At 45.6% G+C, this 25,085-nt stretch overlaps 1 protein-coding gene across 1 annotated transcript in view; it reads left to right on the top strand.

Annotated features, from left to right (window-relative positions):
* Positions 1-1,860: 1,860 nt before the first annotated feature.
* The window catches only part of LOC134047084 (unconventional myosin-X-like), an 84,225-nt gene continuing 61,000 nt past the window's right edge, over positions 1,861-25,085 (top strand). The window contains exons 1-7 of the mRNA XM_062498010.1: positions 1,861-1,864; positions 2,280-2,349; positions 7,602-7,731; positions 12,472-12,570; positions 17,999-18,157; positions 21,845-22,032; positions 22,274-22,408. Of these exons, the coding sequence (XP_062353994.1) occupies positions 1,861-1,864; positions 2,280-2,349; positions 7,602-7,731; positions 12,472-12,570; positions 17,999-18,157; positions 21,845-22,032; positions 22,274-22,408 (785 nt within the window). The remainder of the gene's footprint in view (positions 1,865-2,279; positions 2,350-7,601; positions 7,732-12,471; positions 12,571-17,998; positions 18,158-21,844; positions 22,033-22,273; positions 22,409-25,085) is intronic.

The following is a 25,085-nucleotide window of genomic DNA, read 5'->3' as shown; positions in this document are numbered from 1 at the left end:
TCCAAGGAAGGGCTGAGGGGCAGTACTGGAGCCAGAGTATCTCTGAGAGTCACACATCTCTTGTGAATCACAGACTTATATCCTGATGAAGCAAGGTAGGCAAGGCTGGAGAACTGGGGTGAGCATATGCAGGAAAGCATCAGACTTTGCTTTGCAGGAAAGGCAGTGGGGGTGGGAGAGAGGGAATGTGGCTTCCCCAGAGCCGGAATGTTTGGCATTTGCTGCACCCCAGCCACTCTTCCTCTTTCTCCATGGGGGGTTCTTGGTGGGAGGGAAAGCCTGAGTAGAAGGGAGTTGCTTCACTTCTTTCTGCAGCAGCAAAAGATGAGCTTGTCCCAGGGGAAGCATGTCCTGTTTTACAGTGAAGAACTTAGATCCCTGTGCTGTTGGTCTTGCCTTAGCAGGCTCCCATGCTGTGGTGGCAGCATTTGGATTATCCCACTCAGCTATGGGATCAGTATCTGGGGTCAGGTGGGGATGCCAGGGGTCTTCACAACTCCCCTAGTTGCCTCTTCAAATTTGCTTTGTGAAGGGTTCAACTTACTTGTCATCCTGGTTCTGCCAAGGGAGGAATAATTTTGTCCAGTTGGGCCAGCTCGACACTGCGGAAGGGTTTCCCATGTGCTGTGGCCTCCTCTGCTTGCAGACCCCAGGGACAGTGAGCTGCTGGGGTGTGTGCTGCTGCTGCTGTTCTCCTGCAGTGTCCCAAGCCAGTCAGGTTAGAAAACCTTAATCCTCAGCAGCTGGTACAGCACAAAGATGTGTGTGTGTGTGCCTCTGCTATCAGAGGTCTGCTGTGTGGCACGGCTCAGAGATGTGATGGATAATGCCTTTGCTCCAGCCGGGTGTGAATGGAGGAGTCCTGTGTGTGTGCTCTGCCGTCTCCTTGCTTGGCTGCTGCAGTGAGTCCTGTGCCCAGGCAGGGAGGAGGGGCCCTGGAGGCCAGGGCTGTGGCATGGTGACAGATGATGGTTTCCCTGTGTGTCTGGAGTGTGGGCAGGATGTGGGGTTGACACAGAGGATGTGACTCGCTCTCCAATTCCCCCTTTAGGAGCAGGAATGTCATGGACAGGGTTAAAGGTGACACTTCTCCCATCCTGTCCTTCTGCAGTCCAGTTGGAGTGACCAGTTAGTGTGGTCCCAATAGTCAGTCTGCACTGAGGAGCAGCATCCAGTGAAGTCACAGATGCTGTTCTCCTCCTCATGTGGTAGTGGCCTAGAAATGCTGGCATTTTAAGCGTTAAACAGTTTTCCTCATTGCTCTTGTGGTGAAATCCAAAGCTTTTCATCTGTGTTGTAAAATAAATCCCCTGAAGTTCTTAAGCTTTCTGACATGGGGAGAGAAAGGCGGGGTAATTCTGTGTTTATGTCTTGCATGGCTGTGGTGATTGGAATTGTCCTCTCCACAACTGTCATGGTCTTCACTTACTATTCCCCATGTTCCCCATCCTTCCCTGGCCACTGCCCTTCTCTTCTTTGTGGCCTGGGATATGTACCATAGAGATAGGATCCTTCTCTCCCAGGGATACATGCAGATCAGGAAGAAGCCTCAGAGTCAAGGCTGTGAAGGAGTACTAAGGCTACTGGAATTGCCACCATGAATGCACCCGAGCTGCTTTCTTGGCCCCCAAACTGAGGTGGGGAGCAAGTACCTCTGCCAGGTTTCTTTGGCTCTGGCAGCGTTGCTCTGACTGCTGACTCCTTGATGCAAGTGGAAAGCACCTGACTACTCCACAAAGCCATCAGGGAGTCTTACAAAGTATTGCCCTTTACTGGCCACAAGACTGAATTTGCTGTGCTTTGGGCATCTAATGGCTTCTTAATCCCAGCATGTACATAAACATCTGCAGGCAGGGAAACATGGGTAAGGAGAGCAGCTGAAAGGACTTGACTGTGAATGCACCTTTGCAGTGTGGAGCCTGCCCTGTTCATGGGTGCAGCAGGTACAGGACTGGTCTGATTTTTGGTTGCACATATAATTCTCACCAGCTTTGGGCTCTCTGTTGAAGCTGCTTGGATGCATCATCCAGAGACCCATGTCCCCAGGGAGCCCAGGTTCTGCTGGGTGGGAAGGGCTTGTACATGGCTGGATTAGGTTTCTCAATAGCTTGGTTTGCCCTTCCCATGCTCCCTGCAGTTGGGAGAAGGAGGAGTTCCTGTGAGAGAGAAACATGGCCAGATGTCCGGGAGAATCTGTCCAGAGACTCTTGTCTGAGATGAGGGAAATGGTTCAGCTGACGTGGATGATGCTGACCATGAGTGATGTGCTGTCTTTACAGATAACAGTAAGCTGAATGCCCATGTGTTAACAAGCATTGTCTTAGGAAAATGCCATCTTGGAAAGAAAAGGTACCTAGAACATCATCTTCTTTAGCAGTGAGATTGCTCTTTGAAGGAGTATTGTGGCCAAGCCTCTCTCCAGCTCTCAAGAACATGTGATTTGCCAGCTTCCCCTGACAACCTCCTCTCAGTCTAATGAGAATATTGTGACATCTGAGAAAAAGGACCTGTAGGGATTAAGAAAAGACACAAATGCTGACTGTTACATCCATCTTGTATATGTAATGCTCTGTGCCAATAGCAAACAAACAGAGCAATCCTTCTCTGTTTAGCCTGTGCAGTGGAGCTAAAGACAAGTACCACTGTCCTTGAAGTTATCCATGCAGCTAGTGTAGTATGGATGTTCCTGCACACTGAATCCTCCATCCAAGCTGTGTCTCCCCTAAACAATTCAGAGTGATGAAGAGGCAGATATAGGGCAAAAGGGTTAGACTGCCCTGTTTTGGAGCAGCAATTGCAAGGAAGAAAGCTCTTGTACCAAAGGTGACATGAAGAAGTGTCTGGCGGAAGAGAGGGAGTCCTGCTAGCTCCCTCCTTAGGGCATTCATCTGGAGCCAGGCTGCATGAGCTGCGACCTTGTCAGATCCCATCAGCAGCAAGAGGGTAGGCTGGCACAGGCTCTCAATGAGAGCCCCCACATGAAGGGAAGCCAGGTTGCCCTGGGCCAGCCTGTAGCTGCCCCATTGTGGCCTCAAAACCACCTTGTTCTGCTCTGGTTTCGCTTCTTGCCACACTGACATTTAACATAATGATCACAAATGTTTTGCAATTTCTTTTTCCCGTTTTGCTTTAAGGAGAATATGTGAACTATCTGAATGTGATCATTAAGACTGAAACTTGTGAGAGCCTGGATTTCCTGGTTATCCTTCAGTTACCCTAAACTCTGCAGTTCTGCCTCCTCATTTTTCTCATTTCTGAGATCACCCACAGTTCAGCAGTGCTGTAGAGTCAAGTCTCAGGAAAAACACCTATGGAGGGCCTATATGCATCACTTGGCACAGTGCCCAGGGGACTGAGAGGTCGTGTCATACAAGTGCAATAATTATCACAGCAACTGAACTGGTGGTGGGGCCTCTCATAGATCAACTATCAGTGAATTTGATGAGAAGGGAGAAATTAGGGTTAGGATGAGGGGGGTGTATTAGTGCTGTTTATTCCTGTTACTTGTGTCTTGAGCCAATGATGAAGATTTGGCTGAATCACACTTTCTAGAAGGGCTTCTTATTTCTGGAGGATCCCCTGCTTTTTGCAGTTTCTTCAAGTGGTTACACAACCCAACCTTGTTTTAAAATAAATCCTGCTTCATTCCTAAAGAGTCTGGCAGATCCATCCATTTTCAGGTCCTACTTTTCTTCTGCTTCATGAGAGTTGCTTTGTCCCAAATAGCTTCTCTGCAAAAAAATATTTTCTGGCACTGGATTGCCTCTTGGTTGCTGGCAAAGGGGAGCCAGCAGGTAGCAGAGGGGGGGGTCTCAGTGCTTCTGGCTGCTGTGTCCTGTCAGCAGGGTCGAGTCAGTTGAGGATGCAGGGGCAGAGATGAGGTTTGCAGCCCATGCTGGGCCACATGCTGCTCTAATCCCCCCACTATCACTGTCTGGGCTAGATAGGTAACCCCTAGCTCTGGCAAATCTACATAATGACATTAACATCTTCACAACTACTTTTGCACTACAAGGGATCTTTCTGAATAGCAAAAATGGCTAAGCCTTTTATGTTGTCTCTGGAAGGCTTCTTTCTCACACCTCAAAGCATAAGTAAGCAGTAAACTTCCTTACTTCTGTTTGTACATCTCAGACATGCATCAGATCTTGTTGCAGCCGAATGTCCTGGGAGTTTCTGCTCAGCAATTTGCAATCATCTTTGGGCCTGTGACTTTCCAGAAGACATTCTTCTGTTTGAAGTACTCCTTGCATTCCTTCTCTTCTGATGATGAACTTTGTTTGGCTGTACTTTAATCCTGTTTTGTTCTAACAGGGGGTTGTGGAATCCACACTGCTCTGATGGTCACATCCTTGTAGGTACTTACTTATCAACCAGATGTTGGCATCTGCTAGTACTGTCAGTACTACTTTAGATTTTAGGTCCTTGATGGGAATTCAAAATAGCGCTGACCCTGTCACTGCTGATATTTGTTGGAAACTCCCTCAATTAGTAATGATTTTCCCCATTCAGAGCAACAGTTTTGAGATCCCTTTGCTGCCGTTTGCTTCTCAAGAGCTGACTTTTACTGAAATACTGTGTTCTACATGGGCAATGCCATGAGAGTCAATCATGGTCCTATTTACCTCGTATGCTTGGATGCTAAGGGAGAAGAAGCCTTTGTGACTAGACTTCTTTCTACATGTTAATTGGCACTGGACCAGAGTATCTTTAAGATGCAACAGCTGAGAGCAAAACCTCCGTATTTTCCCTGGGGTTCTCATACTAAGCAACCCATGGTTATTAGGGATAATCCTGCTTTGACTCCCATTTAGATTCTGACTCTTTCAGTCTCTTGGAATTTCCTCAGCATTACCAGACTTATAAAAAAATTAATATCAGCTGTTGAGAAACTTTACTGGGCAGATCTCTGGGAACTCTTGGACCTGTTGATTTGTAAAATGTTTTATATCCTTTCCATTTACTGAAAGCACTTCAACATCACAATGTGATGCAAGATGGGTGCTTTCCAGGGATATTTGTTAAAAACTTCTGTATGTCTCAATCATCATGGCACTAAGCCTGCCAGAGTTCAGGAAGTGTTTGGACAATATTCTTGAGCACATGGCATGACTCTTGGGGTCATAGGTCTGGTCCTGTACAGGGTTAGGAGTTGGACTCGATAATCTTTGCGGGTCCCTTCCAACTCAGCATATTCTGTGATTCCGTGATAATTCATGGTGCTGCCATCCACTTCTAGCAGTTGGACATGCCTTTTTAACTAGGGATTTTAGAAAATAGTGAAACACAGACTCTTCTGTCTTTCTTGTCTCCCAAATTCTTTCCCTACTTCCAGTCTTATTTCAGATTGACTGACAGTGCATCCCAGCTCAAAGGCACTCCACTTGCTTTCTGTGTGGTATTTGAAGGAAGGACATAGAGGACAGGCAAACACCAGGAAAATGTTTCACATGAAGAGTTAAAAAACCCGAGATTACTTTATTAGTGAAATGACAAATAGGGGGAGACATGGCAAAAGAGCAGAAAATAATGGATGAGACAGAGAAGGTGGACTGAATTCCTCTGTGCCTCTACCTCTGACTGCACAAAAAGGGATTTTCAGCTTCACATTGATGAGACTGGTTTAAAAGTGTGTGTTTCTGTATAATGTGTGAGTAGATGGTGGAACTCCATAAGACAGGGAATTACTGTAGTCAAGGATGTGGCAAGATGCAAAAAGGTATATGACGTAATCCCAAATTATGCGTAATAAACATTGCAGAAGAAATACTGTTTCAGGGCTCTTGTCTGAGATTTTTACAAAGCATATGGCACTGTGGCTGCTCAGTGACAGACCACTGTATCCTTGTGGCTTCCTGAGGCCCTGAGCTCTATTCCATGGACCTCCAAGACCTCAACTGTCCATCAGCCCAGCCTCACCCTTGATGCCCTTGGCTGAATTCAAGAGAGGGAGGGAAGTGCAATGAAGCCACCTCAGTATACATTTGGTGGCAAGAGGGAGAGGGTCTTTTGAGAAGCACTGCCCAAGCTGAGAGCCGGGTAGGAATACCTTTTACTTGCCCAGTTTGGAGCTGCAGGCTGGTCAGGGAAAGTTGTGCTATGGCCAGGCTGGGCTTTAGCACATGCCATGTTACCTCCTTTCTTCCCGGGCTACAGAAGAGATGTAGGAAATCCAGTGTTGCTGTGATGTGACAGGGAACACACATCTGTAGATACCCATGTGACTAATGTGCTTAGGGAACAAGTCGTTTTAATTCAGTTCCTAATTAAAGTTTTAGGCTGGGAAGAGCTTGTAAAGAAGGCATGGAAGTGGTGTTTACTTTTATGAACATAATGAAATTCAGTATGCATTTTCAAGACTGGTGAGAATTTCTCAGATGGTTGCAAACTCTGCAGGACTATTACTTTACCTGAGAAGGAGAGTGGTTCCACTGCCCATGGTGGTATTGCAGGGGCCAGCTCATCTTAAACTGAGCTTGGAGAGAGTGTACAGTGAAGTCTGGAAGGGTTCACAGCTGCCTTTCTGTGCACCTTGTGCTCATTGCAAAGGGCAGCTCTGAAGTATGTGAAAAACACAAGGGAGCGCATTCCCTCCATTCCCATGACCGGTGGTTCATGTGTAGGTGCTTCTTTGAGAAGATTAAGAATTACCTCCATGGACCAGGCTTTTCCTGGGAGATATTTGAAGTTGGAGATGTTCTGGAGGGTGAGAAGCTGTGCAGCAGCCAAAGTGGGGGAGGAGACAGGAACAGAACAGATGGGAGGGGGAGGCGAAAGGGGAGTGGGAAGCAGTGCACATACATCAGTGACCAGAAGTGACAAACTGCTCTTAGATTATTTAAAATGCACAAACCTTTTCCTAATACTGCTATTCTGTAAAGCTGCTGGCAGACTGAGGGCTCTGCTCTTTAATTAGTGAGGACTGGGGCTGCTAATTGGCAGAACTAGCATGAGTCATAGGCTCAGCCTAGACTGCAACTCTGGAGCAGCAGGACCCATGGCTGCAGTTTGTACCCAGCTCTGAGCCCTGCTGGCTTGCAGGGCCTGCCTGAACTCAGTGAGCTGCTGTGTGGGAATTGTGGGACCAGACAGGCACAATCCAGTCCTTTTTTGCTCTACAATGTGTCTTCCTCCTGCCTTAAAAGAAGTAGACTTTTGTTTCTGTTGTCCCTAGTGCTGTTGCAGGTATTGTCCCTCTTCCCAGCTACCCCATGTTGGCTGCTGCCAACTAAGCTGTTGCTTCTGTCTCTTACCTGTGACCTCCTGGGCTGCCCCTCCCTTCCAGCATCTGGTCCTGGTTTTGTTGATCAGATACAACCCATGGTTTCATTTCAGCCTGCTATCAGAAAATCAGCAAGGTTGCATTCCTTACCATATGGGTCTAGGGTGCCAGGGACTCCCCCTCCCCACCAGTCTTACATCCATTAGCTACAGCTCTTTATATTTGCCCTATCACTTATTCATGATCATCCAGATCAATCTCTTGAAAAGTGCATTTATTGAAACCTGATTCCGGCTTTGTCTGAATTGCAAGGGCCTTTCTCGCCCAGTCTCTGCCTCGTGGTTTGCAACCACAAAGCCCACTGAGGCTGGGAAAACAGCTGGCTCAGCACAGTGCTGCTAGGAGAGCCTTTTCTAAGCCTAGGAGCATATGGATCCATCGCCAGGAGAAACGCAAAGCTTGGATGCCCAATACCCACTGAACAGCCTCAGTGTGTTAGGAGGACAAAGGTAACTTACTCATATAGTACTTGTGGTTGAAAACTTGTAGCACCCACAGAGGTTTTTGCTTCAGATTCTCAGTGCAGGGGTCTGCATTTTTGAGACGTGCCCGCCCCTTGCAGAAGGGCTGATTTGGTATAATTACCTAAATCGAGGGAAGGCACTGCAAGAGCCTCTTGTAGTATTGTGTTTGTAGGCAGATGGAGGCTGAGACAGCCAAGTTCAATCACAAAATACTGGAAAAAGCAGACAATTGTGTGTTCCTTTCACACGCTGAAAGGTGTCTTCCAAGCAAAGACACTTTTCCTCTCTGAATAACCCCTGGAGAACTGATGCAAGCCATCCTGGTTTAGCCCCTCCTGAGCACGTTACTCCTGGCAGTTGTGTAGGTTTGTGCACAAGGAGCAATGGGAAGTCTGAGTGCACTCTGAGAGAGGCTGCACTGCTGTGTCCTGAAGTTCAGCTGGGGCAGCTCATTCTTGCTTGAGCCTGGGAAGAAGCAGTTTCCAGAAGACATAGGACATCCTAGGAAAACGTGGAGATTCGGGGGTAGTCCAGAACACACAAGTAAGGAGAACAGAATATGAAGACTTGCTTCTGAAGAGTGATACAGTTGTGGAGTGCTTTCTTATGTTAGTCCCTGAATGTGTGTCCTGCTGGGCTGGGAGGCCCTGGAGAGGCCAAGGCACCTGCAGGTGCAGAGTTTTATGTCTTGTCCTCTGGAGCTTACCTTGCTGGCTTCAACAGCTGGATAACTGATGAGGAGGGTTTGTTAAACTGCTGGCCACACACTCTAATGATGCCTTGCTGCTGCAGTAAGGGCTGTGTGCTGCCTGTCTGTCCATTCCCTGGGTACAGCACACAAGATCTCACTTAATTCTTTCCCTGCTGAAACACCATACTCCATCTCCTGAGATGAGATACAGGCATGTGAATGCAAGGGAGAACTTTCAGTTTCAGTCACTCTGAAAAAAAAACCAACAAAACAAAATTTAAAAAAACATAGAAGGCCAAAGAAATCCGTGGCTTCAATTGATTTTTTGATATCCTGAATAGCAGGAAATGTTATTTATTTCTGAGTCTAGGATCCCAAAGTGCCACATGTTATTTGAACTGAGAAATGACATCTTAGAGTTTACTGTCACAGTGGAAGGTATGATGGTGTGACCAGTACTGATGAAACACTGCTCTCTGTGTGCAAGCAACTTTATTTTCTAAATTACAACCCCATGGTACAGGATCACTTTTCAGGATTGTGCTTTGCTGTGCACTTTGTGGCAAGGCAAGTTCATGGACAGATTGTTACTGAGGCCATAGGAATGAGGATGTTGGTCTCAGAGTTTGTTTAACATCTGAGTGACCTGCCCTTGATATAGGGACTGGTACATTACTATTTTATTCTTCCTTTCAGTTCCTGCTGTTGTTCCCTTTAAAACCAAAGCAATAGACCAGCCGAATAAACTCCTAGGAAAAGAATAATTGGGAGGGGATGAGCTCATTATATAAGGGGCTTGAGTTAACTGTATGATCAGTATTTAACCAGCTTTAATTGATGGAAAGTGGTTACACAAAATCATCACTGCTGTTCCTCCTCTGTCTTTTAAGGTGTTCTCTTCAAATTGGTGATTGCTTGTTTGCTTCATTTTGTTGAACTGTTTTGTCTGTGTGTGAGGGTGGACCTTCTGTATCGTAGAATGAAAGCTGAAGGGTTTTTACTCTTGTCCTGGAAGAGCAGGGGTTTCTCCATCATCTGGTGCCTTGTTGGAGCTGGGGCTCCTCAGAGCTGGCACATTGCTGATGGGCAGTGCTTGGTCCTACTGACCTTGCTTCTGCTATGGAAGTTCAGCCTTGCGGCCTGACACTTTTTGGAAGCTTTCTGCTCAATTTAATCCTTTCAACTGATCAATGAGATGTGTGGCATTGAGGGAGAGGGGAGTAAAGTGAGGGCAGTCTCTTTGGTGTCTCCATCTGCTCATGTATTTAGTCAAGGCTCCTTGGGGAATTTCATGTTTGGAAAAAAGGGCTGGTGGAAGGAGATGCACTAAAACAAACTCTGCCTTTCAGGAAATGGGGCTATGGGTATGCTGGGCAGAAGTTACAATAATTATTTGCTCTGTGGTTCCTTTTCTGGCTGTCTCAGCACAATATTCCTTTTGGAAACAGCATAACTAGGTGCAGCTATTCTGCTGTTCAGAGGCAATTGCTGTTGTACAAACAGCTACAACCTCACAGTAAACTGAAGTCATTCTGGGCAGCTGAAATACCATAGTGCCTGGGAGTTCCAACATGTTGCTTTCTCTTCCTTAGCAGCACAAAGAAGGACCTGCCATAAGTTGGTGTAGTTGTACAAAAGAACTGTGTCTCCTTGGAGAAGTGTCTGTTAATACTTTTGCATGTGGACTTCTGCTGGGAAAGGGGTCTGAATCAGTGTGAAATTTAGATAATTTCTGTGTGTTAAAGATATCTGAGCAATCCCATTGCCTGTCTCCCCCCTTTTCCCTTCTAAGTGGTATCTATTAAATAACAGTCTTCATGCCTGTGGATTGTCTCTTCTGTGACAGATTATCAGCTGCCTGTGGCTCCAAGTTAGTTTCTTCAGGGGGTGGAAAGTCTGTGTCCCCTCTGGTCTTCAGGGACAGACGGTGTAGGCTGCTGTGATTGTGGCACACTCCCATACGCAGGGTGTGCCCGCCGAGGCACTGGGGCACGGTGTGCATGGCAGGGTGCAGACTTGTCTTCTGATTAAACTGTACTTGCCTCAGGCTCTCATCTCTGCCATCCTGGGTTACTGGTGTCTGAAGGCATTGAAATGCACTGTTAGGGATGTTTACACTAAGTGTCTTATAAAAGGCTTTCTTTCATCCCACTGTTTGGAGACACAACCTTCCTGTTTTCTGACTCTTTGCTTTCTACCATGGTGGTAGTAGGAGCCTGGTGAAAGTAACAAAAAGATCCTTAAACAAATGTTGCTGTTCATGTTTATGAACAGTACTCAGAATGTGATCTGGGAAATTGATGATTTCACAACAGCAATGTCTTGCCATATGCCTCAGGACACTTTTTTTTCAAGCATCCAGAGTTTTGGAAAACCTAAGAGGATGTAACAAATCCTCTGTATAGCTCCTCACAATCTGTGTGTGATATATTGTTCATACCAGCTCTCTGGGATCTCAAATCTGTAACGTAAGATTTCATTTTTTTTCTATCACTATTGTTCACTGGCCATGAGGATGGTCTGCAAAGATCATGGGTTTAGGTGCTGATCAGATGCAATGGTGCTTTTCATTCTCTTGGTGAGGGGAGATTAATCTGCTTGATATGGAAATCCTAGACCAGAGCACAGCAGTAAAGCACCTTTTATGTACACCTTTTAAATGTCATTAAACCCAGTTCTTGTATTGGGAGGACAGAAGGTTGGCCTGTAGATGTATTTCCTACAGTAAGGAAAGTCCAGGGTACTAAAGAGTTTAGGGTGACTTAAGTAGTTTAAAAAAACCTACCTAAACCAAAACCAAATCATTTAAAATAGAATTAGTGTTTCACATTTTGTGTAATGTAATATAGAAACACTATTCAATTTCTTCAAACATATTAAGCCAACAAGCAAAGAGCTAATGGTGCTGGTGGGATTAAGAGGGTAGGAAGGGCTTAAAGCTCATGATCAATAATTTAGGGGCATAAACAAAATTAGGAAGAAGGTCAGTCTATGAATCGATGAAAGGCAGAATGGCCCTAATGTTACTCAACAGTTGAGCACTTTGGATTTTTGTCAATATTTATCTAAGCAGAGTTTATGTGATTTCAATGGGAAGACATGGAAGTGATTAGTTTGCAGTAACTGAAATGTGGTGTGACTTCATGCCTAGCTCTGTAACTGCAGGTCATGCTTGCCCTGAATCTGCCTTCATGCTCCTGCTCTTTCCCTGGTACCAGGTCCCACAGGCAGACGAGGCAGAAGAGGCCAATCCAGCAAACTCATTTTCCCTGCTATTTTGGTAGGCAAGCTGTGAGATCCACCTGTCCTGCAGATCCCTGCATGTGTGTTACCAGAAATCTGGGTTTGTGCTGAGACTTGTCTTGAGACACACGGAGCCGTTTAAGATGTTGCAATCTATGTGAAACATCACATATATAAACATATATAAACACCAGTGCATACATACCTCAGACATCAGGACCATCATGTATACATCAGTGTATACATACATCAGAGAGACACTCAGGTCATGTCATTTACCAAAGGAAACTCTTGCCAGAGTTTGCAAACAAAGCTCTGTGAAATCCTCTTAGCTGTTTGCTGGTGATTTCTGGAAGCATTTTGACTTAAAATGATGCGTGGGTGTATGACATTGTAAACATGCTTTATTTGTATTTTCTATTATTACTATAGCATGACTTTTAATGACCAGCAATTCCAAGTTTTAAAATATTTAGACAGTCAAACCAACTATTCTGTGCGTTGATATCTTTCCGTGACAGTTTCTATAAAACTTGGTGTTTCATTACTTTAGTTTCCGCATGAAGCTCATTAAAACTGCTTTTTCTTCCGCTCATGTTACATTAAGAAAAAACAAAATCAGTTTCTCTGAAAATGTAAGTAGGACTTACTTAAATATTTTCAGCGGCTGTAGCTTGGAAGTAGCCTCTGAATACTGCAGCTTCCCCCAGCTTTCCTTGGGTGTTTGCACCCTGTGTACAGATCTCAGAGGCACCAGTTCTTTCTAATGAGATGTCTCCTGTTTTTTGCAGGGTGCCAGAGTATGGCTGCGGGAGGAGGACCAGCTGCAGCCATGCACTGTTGGCTTGTCTGCCAATGGAAATGTTCTCTTCACCTCAGATTATGGAATGGTAAGTGAAGCTTGCATGAGGTTGTAGCCTATGCCAAGCTGTAGGATGGACTTCTTGGTTTTGCATGACCATCATGTTGAAATTTATCAGTGGAAATGCTGCAATTCTCTCTGAAAAGTGACCTGTCTCTGTTACAAACTATGCCAAAGATCTAACAAATGTTATAAAGAGAAGATTGTTCTTGTTCTCTTCATTTCTCTGCCTACCTCACTTTTCCTGGTTTCCCTTGTGCCATCTTTGAAGGAGTTGTATTAACAACCTAGCAAAATCATCATATTGGCTAAATGCTCCTGGAAGGAGGCAGCTCCACCAGCCAAGCAGCCCTTCCTGCCAAGATGTGCAAGCTGTGCCACTCTAGGGGTGCTTGTGCTCACCACCAGCCACTTCAGCAGTTCTGCTGTCAGCCCTTTGGGACAGGGGCACCTGGCAGTGGGCTCCCTATGCTGCTCAGTGTGTAAAGGCAGCAGAGGTGCACAAGACAGCTCAGCAAGGCAGTCAGGCTCCCGTGAGAGCAGAGCTCTTCAGCAGTGGTAAGAACAAGCTTCTTTCCTGACTGATTTCCAGCCCTGTGCTCCTGTGGTTCCCTGCTGCATCTACGGCAGTACTCATGGAATAATATTGGTAGGAAGGGACCTCTGGGGATCATCCAAGTCCTCAGTGAGTCAGCTCGCCTGGCTGACCCTGGGAAAATTATCCACAGCCTTCACAGAGGTTCTTGGTGAGTCAGACTGGTGCCTGGGCTGGGAGGAGGCTGGGGAAATTCACAGGACTGTGCCCTCCAGCAGTGAGCAATTAGAGCTGCTCAGCTGTTCTGGTGAAAGGGCCCTGCAGGTGGCTGCTTTGTTACAGAAAAAGGGATAGGTTTTCTTCAGCCTTTTACCTGGCAAACAAAGGAGGAAGAAGAGGGAAGGGGGATTTAGGACTCTGTTTTGTGGAGTCAGTGATAGTACTGTATTTTTCAGTCTAGATTTGAAGTCATCATTCTTTTATAAAGAGTCTGAATTGTTTCTTAGAGATGAAAATTTCCCTAGCAAACACATTTCTAATTTGGTTACTGTAGTCTCTCAAATGCGTTCTTGGGAAGTTGACTTGTTTTGGGAGTGCTGGATATAACTAACACATTTTAAGGGATCACGGGTAATGCAACAGCCTCCAGAGGGAGAAAAAATGGTGAGTACTTCTGTGACTTTCCCAGTTCTGTCTCTTCTGACATGCTGCTGGGGCCTTGTAAAAACTTTCAAACCCACCTGGCACCTCTGAAAGGACACAGGAAATCCCTCTTTAGAGCTGCCTGTGTGGGTGCACCCACCTCCAGCCTGTGCCCTGTATCCTGGAAATTTTGCTCAGGATAATGCTGGGTGGCTTACAGGTGTGAAAAAAAAAAAAGCTGAGTTTGGTTTTTGTTTTTTTTTTTTTTTTTCTTCCATGAAACAAGAAGCCACTGGGCTGGAGGAGCATGTGCTTTATGGCTTATGTAGTTAAAGCACATGGTGATCATTAAAGGGCTTCCTTTATTCAGTGCCACCCACGAGAGCTGTGTGCTTCCCTCACCTGCCACATTCATTGCTTTTTACTTGGAGGAGGAACTGGCAGTCCTAGCCCAGGTGAAAAGTGGTGTCTTCACCTTGGGGCAGTTGATCCCTCTGATTTTTAGGACCCCCAAATCTAGTGTCCTCATATTTGCTGTGGCCCAGCATCCCTGCAGCTTTTGCAGCTCTGAGGTAAGAAGTCCAGTCATGCTTCAAAGCTTTTGTCATTTGTTTTCACTTCCTTAAAAACACCTCAAGCAAGAAATCCATCAGAAATGTGACTTCCTGGGAGGAAAGGAGGAGCTTTGCTTATGAAACACAAGATTGGAAACCATGCTCCAGACAAAACAGCCAAATGCTTTATGGATAAATATAACTTGGATGCCAGGTGGGAGCTTTGCTTATGTGCTCAGGATGGCACTAATGGATGGAATTGAGTTTGAAAAGGAATAATTTCTCCCTTGCTGAGCCTGGTGAGCAGCACTGGCAAGCCTCATCTTGGCTTGTTTGATGGCCAGATTTTGCTTTATTCCTGACCAATGCACAGCCTTGGAGAGAGTCATGGTAATTTTATTCTCACTTTGGGCTAAATCTGAGGCAAATTTAGTGTGTCACTGGTGAGAAAGTAGAAATCTTCGGCTGTAAGGTGCATGTTAGACTGAAAGCTGATTATTCCCAAAAATAAAAGTCTGCTTATTAATACCTGTAACTTAGTGGTTCATATATTAGCTTGTTAAAAAAGGGATATTCCAGGGGCAACTTTGCTGAGAGATGAATTTGCCTGAGTTCTTACTTGCTTCAGAAAAAATAAGCTATCATATTCAGGTCAGTGTGATGAATATCAGCCTGGCATACCCTTCCTGGAACAGGATGATGGGGGAGGATCTTTCAAATTGCTCTCCTGGCAGATTGCTAGAAGCATCCAGGAGTGAGCAGTGGGGTAACAAAAGCTTCCTTATTGGAACTTTGAGGGTGGAGCATCATCCTGTTTGTGTCTCAGACCTCTGAGCTCCTTGAAGAAAGTCACTTTGACAGTCTTGGGACATGTGTCTGTGTCCAGGAACATGGATGATCCTTGCAGCCTGTTGGTGAAACAGACTGGAAAAGCCACCCTCTTCCCTGGAGGGCAGAGAACAAATTAAAAGTCAGCTTTCATCCAGTGCCAGGGAAGACCTGAAAATTCTCCCACATGTCACAGGTGCCTTCCAGAGGCACAGAGCCATCACCTCCCAAACCTCAATGGGGCTGGAGGCCCCAGCCTCTGCCTGAGGGAAGGTGAGCTGCCTGGGCATGCAGTGATGTGCATCAGATGAACCTCCACAGCTTCAGGGACAGACAGGTGACAACTTGGCTGGGATGTCAATGTGGCATCATGCTGCTCCTCCAGGGGGTAAATTTCACCTCTGTAGTGTTTCTGTCATGAGGGCACCAGGGCCAATACTACAAATCCACCTTTGTTGCTGTCCTGCCAGAGCACCTGTTTAACTCTTTATGGATATTGGAGCAGACTTTTTTTAGAGGGGGATGACTGGATAACATCAAGTTATCAAGAGGCTCAAGACAGTTATTACAGGTGACTATCTAAGCCTTACTAATAATTTACTTGTGTATTTGGGACCCCTGTTCCTCTTCAGGGTTCCATTTTCTCCCATGTTGTTTACAGGACCAAGGAAATGAGCTCTGACCCATCACTTTCATGCACAGCAGCCTCTGGGCACAGGTGCTGCCAGCTGCTTGATATCTTTCTTTTAGTACACTTGTCCACTCAGCTTTTTGTCTAAATGTTTTCTTAATGTTTCTCTTCTGGCCCAAATGGCTGCAAGTGCTGACAGAACAGTAGTAAATGAGTAAGTACCAGGCAGATACAAGGAAAGACCACGTCATACTGTGTTTTACTTGTCCTTTTCCAAACTCTGTGTAAGTCAGCAGACAAGAGAGAGCCAGGGTCATTTGCTGCCTCCTGGTTTGAAAGTGCTGTACTGATTTTGTTTCCTGACAGCCCAGTTCATGTTGTGTGTCTGCAGCTTGTACTCCCTCCTGAATCTGGTTGTCCCATTCTCCCTTTCTGCTCCCTCAGCTCTCTTGTGACAGTGCCTGAGGTCTCTGCTCTGAAGAAGAAAAAGGTGTTTTTCTTTATTTAGGGTCATGCTTGCAGAGTGGGGGTCCTACTGCTGGCAGTCAGACCTCTCTGACACCCAGGAGCAGAACTGGTGTGGAGAGGTCTGGAGAGAGCCTTTTTGCTGGACTGGGCTTTGTTTTACACTGATCATGAACATGAACTCTGTATTTTTGAAAGCTGCCAGGCTGGTGAAAGAAGTGGGCTGTGAAGGAGTCTGCCAGTGGAAGAGACAGAGTATTCCTTGCCACACAGGCATGACTGGTCAGAAATGGGGTGAACACACCTGAGGGGCTGAGCCAGGTTCTTCTCCCCAGCTGCTCTTGTGCTTGTGCATCCCAGTGATCTTGTAAGGGATGTTGTGCTGGGTTATTGCTGCCCTGCTCTGGAGGGGTGCAGGCTCAGAGCCTGAAGGAGTGAGCACCTGCAGTGTGCTGCAGCTGTGAGCACCCTACAAGGGACTCACAGGGGTGGCTTGCTGGAGGGGGCTGGGTGACCTCATTCTGTCTGCAGCCTGCAGCTGCAGGGATGGCCTCTCCCAGCAGTGACGGCAGCCTGAGCACTCCAAGAAGGTGGGCAGGAGAAACCAGCTAGATCAATGCTACAGATCATAGCTTGTTCTCTATGGAGCCCATCAGTTTCTTGCTGGTACCCAGGAGGGCTGACAAACAGGGATGAAAATGAGGTAGAGACCAGATCCCCTAGAGAAGGGAGAAAGGAGAGAAGGAAAAGCACAAGATTCTTTGGAGGGGTTACTGTGGACCAGTTTCCTTCTCCAGGATGCCTATATGAAGTCTCCCATCTGTCTCTCTTTGGGTCTTACCATCTAGCACAGCTTTGGATGCTGGGTGGGAGACGGCACATGGCTGAATTCAAGAGTGGGAAGCAACTTAAATAACTTTGTGAAATGCCAGCGTCGTGCTTGAGGAGGAGGAAAGGAAGGCTGGGATGTGCATGTGGTGGAGGGGGAACAGTCACATAATCTCAGCTGTGTTGAAAGAGGGTGAAGATGATCTGATAACTGAAGAGTGGATTATTGAGGAGAAGAAAGCTCTGGCAGGAAGAAGGATGTAGCGGTTGAGGCGAGATGAGTACGACTGCACAGAGAGATGAGTACTTCCTAGAGCAGTGATAGAAGTTAATAGGTGTCACTGTACAAATATTTTGAAAGCTGTATCATACACATACGTGTCATCACACAGAGAGAATGTCACTACTTTATTTGGCTCCTCAAGTGCTTTGCTTTCCTTTGCACATGAGATGACAAACTCTTCCAGATGCTCTCTGGCTGCTTCTTTGGAGAGTGCAGTGCCAAACTTTGGAATGTGAATTAACTTTTCCTCTACTTCCCCAAGGTCAGAGACATGATCTCACCTGTGTTTTTTGTGAAAGACTGTTCCTGGTCTCTTGGGAGCAGCTGCCATCATTATTCACAGTCATGAGTGCAGTATGTAATACCTGTCTAGCCTAGCAGCTGGAGGCTGATGCCCTGTTCCTGTTAAGGGGAAATTAAGTAACCTTTTGTTGATTTGTCTCCATCAGTAGTGAAAATGAGAGATTGACTGTTTAGCAAAAGAAGAGAGTATGTTGTATGGTTTCTGGCCAGAGGGCTCAAATAAATAGGAACAGGAACTGAAGGGTGACTATAAAAGTAGGGAGCAGTTCTGTGTCTTATTAATTTCCTTTTCCAATGCCAAAGTATAAAGGTGCACATTTCTGGTAGGAAATCAGACCATGTGTCCAGGTGTCATGAGCTAATTTGTCCTTCTCCCCATTCTTCCAGGTGTTCCAGTACCCCAAGGCCACCCTTTCCAGAGAAAAGGTCTTACCCATGCACCAGACCAGCGCTGATGGGGTAGAAGACATGTCCATGCTGGGAGATCTGCATGAAGCTGCCATCCTGCTGAACCTTTACCAGCGCTACCAACAGGGTAACATCTATGTAAGTGCTCATCCCTTTTGGCTTTGTAATTTTTGTTTAGCTTCAGGGATGCCACTTTGCATGTAAAGTACTGATGTCATCCTTGTATCTTGATGATAGGAATTGGAGAGGTTTTTCTGCCTTGCCAGCTTCATTGTCCCTGTGAGATCCTACCCTTATCAGAGGGGCCTCTTTGCCTCTATGGAGGAAATTTCAAAACATGAATGTTCACCTCTGAGCTTTGGCGTAATTGTGCAGCTCTGTATCCTCCATGGAGATCCATGTTTGATGAGCTGTCATTCACATTCCCCAGGTTCCACATTATGGCTGTGCCGTGCTTTATAAGGCCAAGCAGACTGGAAAGTGCAAGTGTACATTGTTGCTGAGTATCTGTCCTGATCCAGACAAAGATACTGCCTAAGAAAACTAGGAATGCAAACCTGTTGCCTAACTCCTCTGCTTTTGCATGCAGTTACGTCTTTATATATATATATATTTCTTTTTATTACCTTTTTTTATTGCTCTGCTCTCTTTGCGCAGATGAATACTCATAGCATCTCCTGATTTACCTCTCAGGAAGGAGACAAGTGTTAGGAAAGGGACTTGAGAGAAAAGCACACCTGGGACAAGACATCCCTAAACTGCTGGGGTGGCAGTGCTCTGCTGAGACTTGGAGAGAACAAGGAAGATAGATAACAAAGACTGTCTTACCTTGCTTTACTCTTACCTTACTTGTCCATGCTATGTGCACACAGAGTTTTCAGAATATGACAGAAAAAATGTAAATATGTCTGTGTTGCATAGCAACTGTTATCAAGGCAACCAAACCATATGCACCTGTATTCCAGTAAAATATCCATAAAGTGACCCTGTTTCTGAACCACCTCCTGCACTGGATGCAGAGGAGACTGTAAATTCTCTGTTTTGTTCTTTCTTTTTGCTGTAGACACCTTTGTCTGTCAACATAGCTTATGACCCTGTGACAGTACCCATGTGCACACACTGTTTTGGTGGTCCCTATCCTTGCTCTTCTTGTCCTGTGTTTGACATGTCCTATGTGTCTATTCAGCTTTTGACACATTTGGGTGTATTCCTTCTATATTTCTTCTTCCTCACACCTTAAAATATGATGCAAGATTCTTTTCCTTTTCAGCCTGTGCCTTGTACCAGAAATGCCACTACACCAGCAGTGTCATAGCAGTCATATCTCCTTAAGCCTTTCAGCTACCTTTGATGTGCCATTCCTTCTCTTATTCAGTATTAGTTCTGTGCCTTCTCCATCCATGCATAAAGGTGTTTTAACACTTCTGCACCTCATTTTTTGCCTTTGCATAGTGCATGAATCTCAGATGTGCGCCTCAGGTCGGAAATTTTTGGAGATATATGAAGGGGCCTGACCTCTGTTACATGCTCAGCACTGGGAAGAACCCCTCAGCATAGAATTATTAGCCGCACCATGAGCTCCTAAAGGGATTTTTTTCTGATCAGGGAGTGTAGGTAGCAATATATCTTGACTGGTCTGGCACCCACAATGAATTTACTGCAGCAATACTGACAAGTATTGCTCAACAGTACCTTTTGTTTTCCAGATAAATACTGTTCAAGCTCTGCCCAACTGTTGAAGGAAATTATATGAGCACAGCAACAGCCTGCATCTTCCCTCTTCATTCTTAAAATTCCTGTATTCCTTAATAAAAGTAGACCAAACATAATGAGAGTGATGTAGAAATGAGCCAGGGGCTGTACTGCCACATGTTGTGCTGTCCTTAGCAAAGCCGTGCATAACCATCCAAGTAGTATCTATTGTCCTGAGAAGTTGTCTTGCCACGTGTGGCTTGTCCTGCTCTGGAGAATTCTTTGGGGGTAATTACTTTGCTGATAGAGAGCTGGTATGTACATGGTTTTACTGCTATTAAAAATTATGGATAGAAATTGTCTGTGAGAGAATGAATGTGATGAGGAGACTGCAACTGGGTGGTGGAAAAGTTTCCTGGGAATGCCTTTGAAAGAGATGACTGTACTGGAAGAAGTTCTGGAAGGGGCTTTCCAGAAGTTCTCTGGAAAGGAGCTCTGTTTCTAGTGAAACTACAATGAAAAATGCAGACTGAAACATCTGAGAAGAAAAGATGCTGTGAAGGTCTGGGAGAAGAGTTAGAATGGACATTTCTGTCTTGTAGTCTCTGGACAGTGCCTGTTGCTCAGCTGCTTGTACAATGCTTTTTTCCCCAGTTCATGTTTTCTCACTTAATGCTTTCTTCTCTCTCTTTCCACCTCTCCGGCCAGAGATCATCTGCTTGCTTATTGCTTTCATTACCAATTAATTATATTTCTGCCCACAAAGGTCCCTGTCAGAGGGTCCTCAGGACTTGATCCATGATATATCAGTTTATACTGATAATGTAATTTGGCCTAGGTGATTTCCCCCCACCCCCTGATGATCTCTTACTGCTCCTTTAATAAATGAGTTTTAAATATTTTGATGACTACAGCATTTTACTAGTCTGGCTTCTGGTTTCAGATCTTGGCATTGCTATAGCGTCAGATTTAATTTGGCCTGATGAGTTTTCATTGTCACCAGGTGTTTAATTTACAGCTTCTCCAGTAGATATATTCAAATGCTTTTATATCTGTTGGGTGACTTGTAGTTAGTTCATGGTTTGGAAATAATGCTAGATATTGTCCCTGCTCCTGCAGCAATCTAAGTGTTTACTGGGTCATGTCTACTGATTCCTTGAGTAGAGGAGTCCAAGATGTCCCTTTGAGGGAAGCTACTACACCAGCAGCATGGATTTTGACCATATTACAAAGCCATCCTTAGGAGAGAGGTAGCACCATTGCTCTGAACTGCAGCTCTGAGAATAACTGGATTTGAGCTGGTTGGCTGAACCGGAAGTCATGCCCCAAAAAGCAAAATTAATTTCCTCTTGACTGCACAAAACGATACATTTCAAATTCAATATTGTGCTCTGGGTATTTTATTTTAAATCTTGCTACCTCTTTTTTTTTTTGGTCTGTGAGATTTTCAAAATAAATATTTTCAAAATAAAATGTTTAGAAAACATAGAAATGTTTTGACTTGAAATACGGAGCTTCATCTTCAGCTGTCAATTTTGATTTGGTTTACCAAATGATTTAAGCTGCACCAAAGTGCATTTTTTTCAGCAAAAGAAAAATTATATGCTTTAGTGGTTCTTTGCACATGTGTGCAAACTGTGTGTGTGTGTTTGTGTTGAATTCTGGAGGTTCTTGAACCCTGCCAAGCCCACTTTGCTTAGGACTGCAGGTATTTGAAGGTATCTCCTGACACTCTTTCAGTCCTGGCTCTGCTATTAAGTTTCAAGCACAGTGCAGAGTAGCTGGGTATGAAGATGGCTTCATGTTTTTAAATTGTGTAAGCTTAATTTAACAAAGACAACAGCATAAAAATGTTATATGGTAAAGCAGCAAAATTCAGACTGCCCCATCCATACCCAGCTGTACAGCTCCTTTTCTGGGGTTTGACATTCTTTGCCACACTGTGGAGCTCTCTGCTGAAGCCCAGTGTCCTTATTTAGGCTTTCTTCTTCACCATGACTTATTTCAGGATCTGGCTTTGTTGTGGGGTTTTTTTGTTTTTTTTTTTTTGTTTTTTTTTGTTTGTTTGTTTGTTTGTTTGTTTTAACAGGAGCTTGCTTCATTTCCTTTCTGTGTTTTGTTTTTTCCCCGTAGACAAACATTGGTTCCATCTTGGCATCAGTAAATCCCTACAAACCCATCCCTGGTCTGTACAGTGTGGATGCCATAGAGCTGTACAGACAGCACCGGCTGGGTGAGCTGCCTCCCCATATCTTCGCCACCGCTAACGAGTGCTACTGCTGCTTGTGGAAGCGTCATGACAGCCAGTGTGTTCTGATAAGGTCAGAAATGGAGAAACGGCTACTCCATGGCTGCATCACACGCCTTGCTCCTGCTGTTCCATTTGCATTGACATCTGCCTGAATACCCACACCATCCTCCTTGCCTTTGCCTGATCCCTGCTTGTCACAGTAGAGATGTCACATGTTTATTCCTGGAGATCACTTCTGTGCTGCGGGTAGGATGGTCATCAGCTCTGTCTGTCCTGCATTTGTGAATGAAATGTATGTTTTTTCTTAACAGTGGAGAAAGTGGAGCTGGAAAGACTGAGAGCACCAAGTTGCTCCTGAAATTCCTGTCAGCTATGAGCCAGACCTCCCTCGGGGCTCCTGTGTCTGAGAAGAGCACTCACGTGGAAGAAGCCATCCTGGAAAGCAGGTACAGTCACCCCTGTGGGCATCTGGAGAGCTGAGTCTGCCTGCCTTTGGGGGACCCTACCTTTGGGGGACCCTACCTTCTGGGCAGCCAGGCCATGAATGGAGCCAGACCTGGGTAGAGAGGATCACAGAGCTGGATGGTGTCACATCAGGGAACTGTGAAGGTTGTGGTCTTGTGGAGATGCCTCACCCTGGCTGCTCTCCCAGCTGTCCATGGACGGATTAGGCTTCTTCCCAACAGCAATGTGGGATGTGCGTGGCAGCTGGAGAATTAATGCTCTAGCTCTCAACTGTAGGTAGGACTGTAGTCCTCCCAGTGACTCTCTGCCTTACTCCTGGTTTCCTCCCTGAGCCCCTGCTCTCCCCCAGCCTCCCTGTGTTTCACGCTTCTGGTATGTCTTACCCTCAGGAGTCCCATGGGCCACCTGGCAGCTCTCCTGCTGTCCTGGCAAGTGATTTCGTGGAGAACCATCTAAACTGTGATCAGGCATCAGGCAGGCAGGGAAGCACGTGGTGCTTGAATCAAATGTGTTTGAGAGAGAAGCTGACAGCAATGATGGAATGGAGACACACTCCAGGGAAAATACTTCATGCCAGAAGAGGTCCTGACACCCCTGAGGAACCATAACCCATGCCAGGGCAGGGAAACCCATGAGGGACCATGGCCCACAGGTGACCTAGGCTGGAATAGGGAGTGAAGGGAAAAAGTGTCCCAAAAACCTGAAGAAGGAAAGTGTGGCTGAGGAAAACCAGTAAGAGGCAAAAAGCAGCAGAGAAAATGAGGAACCAAAGAGTGAGGGAGAGAATTCCTGAGCGTGACCACAGGCTCTTGTGCTGCCATGCTGGGGGAGTTTTTGAGGGAGTGGGTGTAACCTGAGGTAAAAAAGAAAGCTGAGGCTAAGAAATGGAGGACAGTAGGTGTTTGACTTCAGGTAAGCCTGGGGAAGAGGCAGGAAATAAACAGCTGTCTTACTGGTTTTGTCCTTTGAATCATATTTAATAAATTACATTAAAATTTCCAAGCACAAGACTGTCTTGCCTGTGACTGAAGGACCTTGCTGGGGCTTCTGCAGTTTGGTACTGTCAAGGTTGAGGCTGCAGATTAGTTCCAGATAGTTGCAGAAACCTCCAGAGGAGGCAGCTGTGAGAGCACTGTGTGCTTTAGGTCCTTATAAGCAGAGCAGCCTTGAGCAGAAGGGCTGCTGCCCTTGGACCTGGTGTTCCAGAGACTGTTGTTGGATGATTTATTCTTTGCAGGTGTGCAGATCTTAGCAGGCATGGAGGCAAATTGGAAAAAGCTCTGAAGAGCAATACAGTCATGACTCAAGATCTGCAAAATCTGCTTTAAGGCAAGCAGCTTAGAAGGCTCAAGCAGTCTTAGCAGTTAAGTGATAACTTGACAGTGATCCAGAGAGCTTATGATGATGGGTGGGTGATTCCTGAGTCTGCAAGATGCCGCAGCTGTGAGCTGGACTGAAGTAAGAGATTACAACCTGTTCCATGTACATCTCTATGCTACATGAACTATTGCAATATGAGTGCAAGAGAATCTGATTTGTCACCTTTTCTCCGAAGACAAGAAGATGAAACCCTGACCCAGGAGCTGCTGCCACTTCTATGCCACTTCTATCTCATGTGTTTGGAGTTCAGCTGCACTTGCTCTGACAGTGGCCCTCCTCAGGTTCTCCAATGGTGGATTTTCATCCTTTCCCAGCACATACCAAGGAACAATACTGAATTCTTTCTCAGTTTCTGGCAGCATTGCAAACAAAGTACTCATTAGCTTTCTATAATATGCTCTTGTTGGAGCATTTGTACTTGGTGTATTTCTTACAAATCAGGCTCTCAAAACTCCATTGGCACCGTTGATTTTGTCTCTTCCTTCTTGAAAATATCCATCAGTTCATTAAAAATTCTGCTAACTTTCAGCTTTTTTTTCTTGCTTGCTTCACTCTGAAGCTCCCTTCTCCATGTTGGGTGCCACTGCTGATAGCATAGCCACCTTTCCTGCTATGCACCCCGCCAAGTCTACACATCTTTTTGTCTTCAACTGTGCATCTGAATCCTGAAGCTGGACATGGTGCAGTGCTGCTGAAACTGGTTCCCACTATTTTGAATGCTGGAGTGTATCCTGCCCACATCCAGCAAGCAGCCAGCACCACTTTCCTGATGTGCTGCTCTGCCTCACTGTGAGTTCACTCCTGCCCCAGGTGCCAGCTGTGATGTGCTGCTGGCCATTTGCTTGGTCCAGGCCCCTGCCCCCTTGCCTGGCTGAACAAGCTCACCCCACCCTCTGCCTTTTGCTGCTCAGACACCCTCCTGCTTATTTCCCCCCTGAGCCTGAAAGACTTTGCATTCATATGTGTGAGCCCATTGCCAAACTGAACTAAAAAATGTATTCCCTTGTGCTTTTCATATATTATTTAGAATGATTTAGAGCCACAAAGATTGATTAGCTGGCTCCTGCACTCTCACTGCATCTGTCATGGTCATATAATATAACATTACCCTGTCTTCCCTTTTTCTGGCTGTCCCTGTTAATTTTGTTGATTCATGAATCACAGTGGGTATTTCTGTGCCATGTCCTTATTTACATACTTGTTTCAGAGATGTAGGTGTTGGAGTTCAAATTCTTCAGGGCAAGGAACTTTCCTCATCTATGCACCCAGATTTCTCTA

The sequence above is a fragment of the Cinclus cinclus genome, chromosome 9 (assembly GCF_963662255.1).
Source record: "Cinclus cinclus chromosome 9, bCinCin1.1, whole genome shotgun sequence".
Lineage (NCBI taxonomy): Eukaryota > Metazoa > Chordata > Aves > Passeriformes > Cinclidae > Cinclus > Cinclus cinclus.
This window is presented reverse-complemented; position numbering and strand designations above follow the sequence as displayed.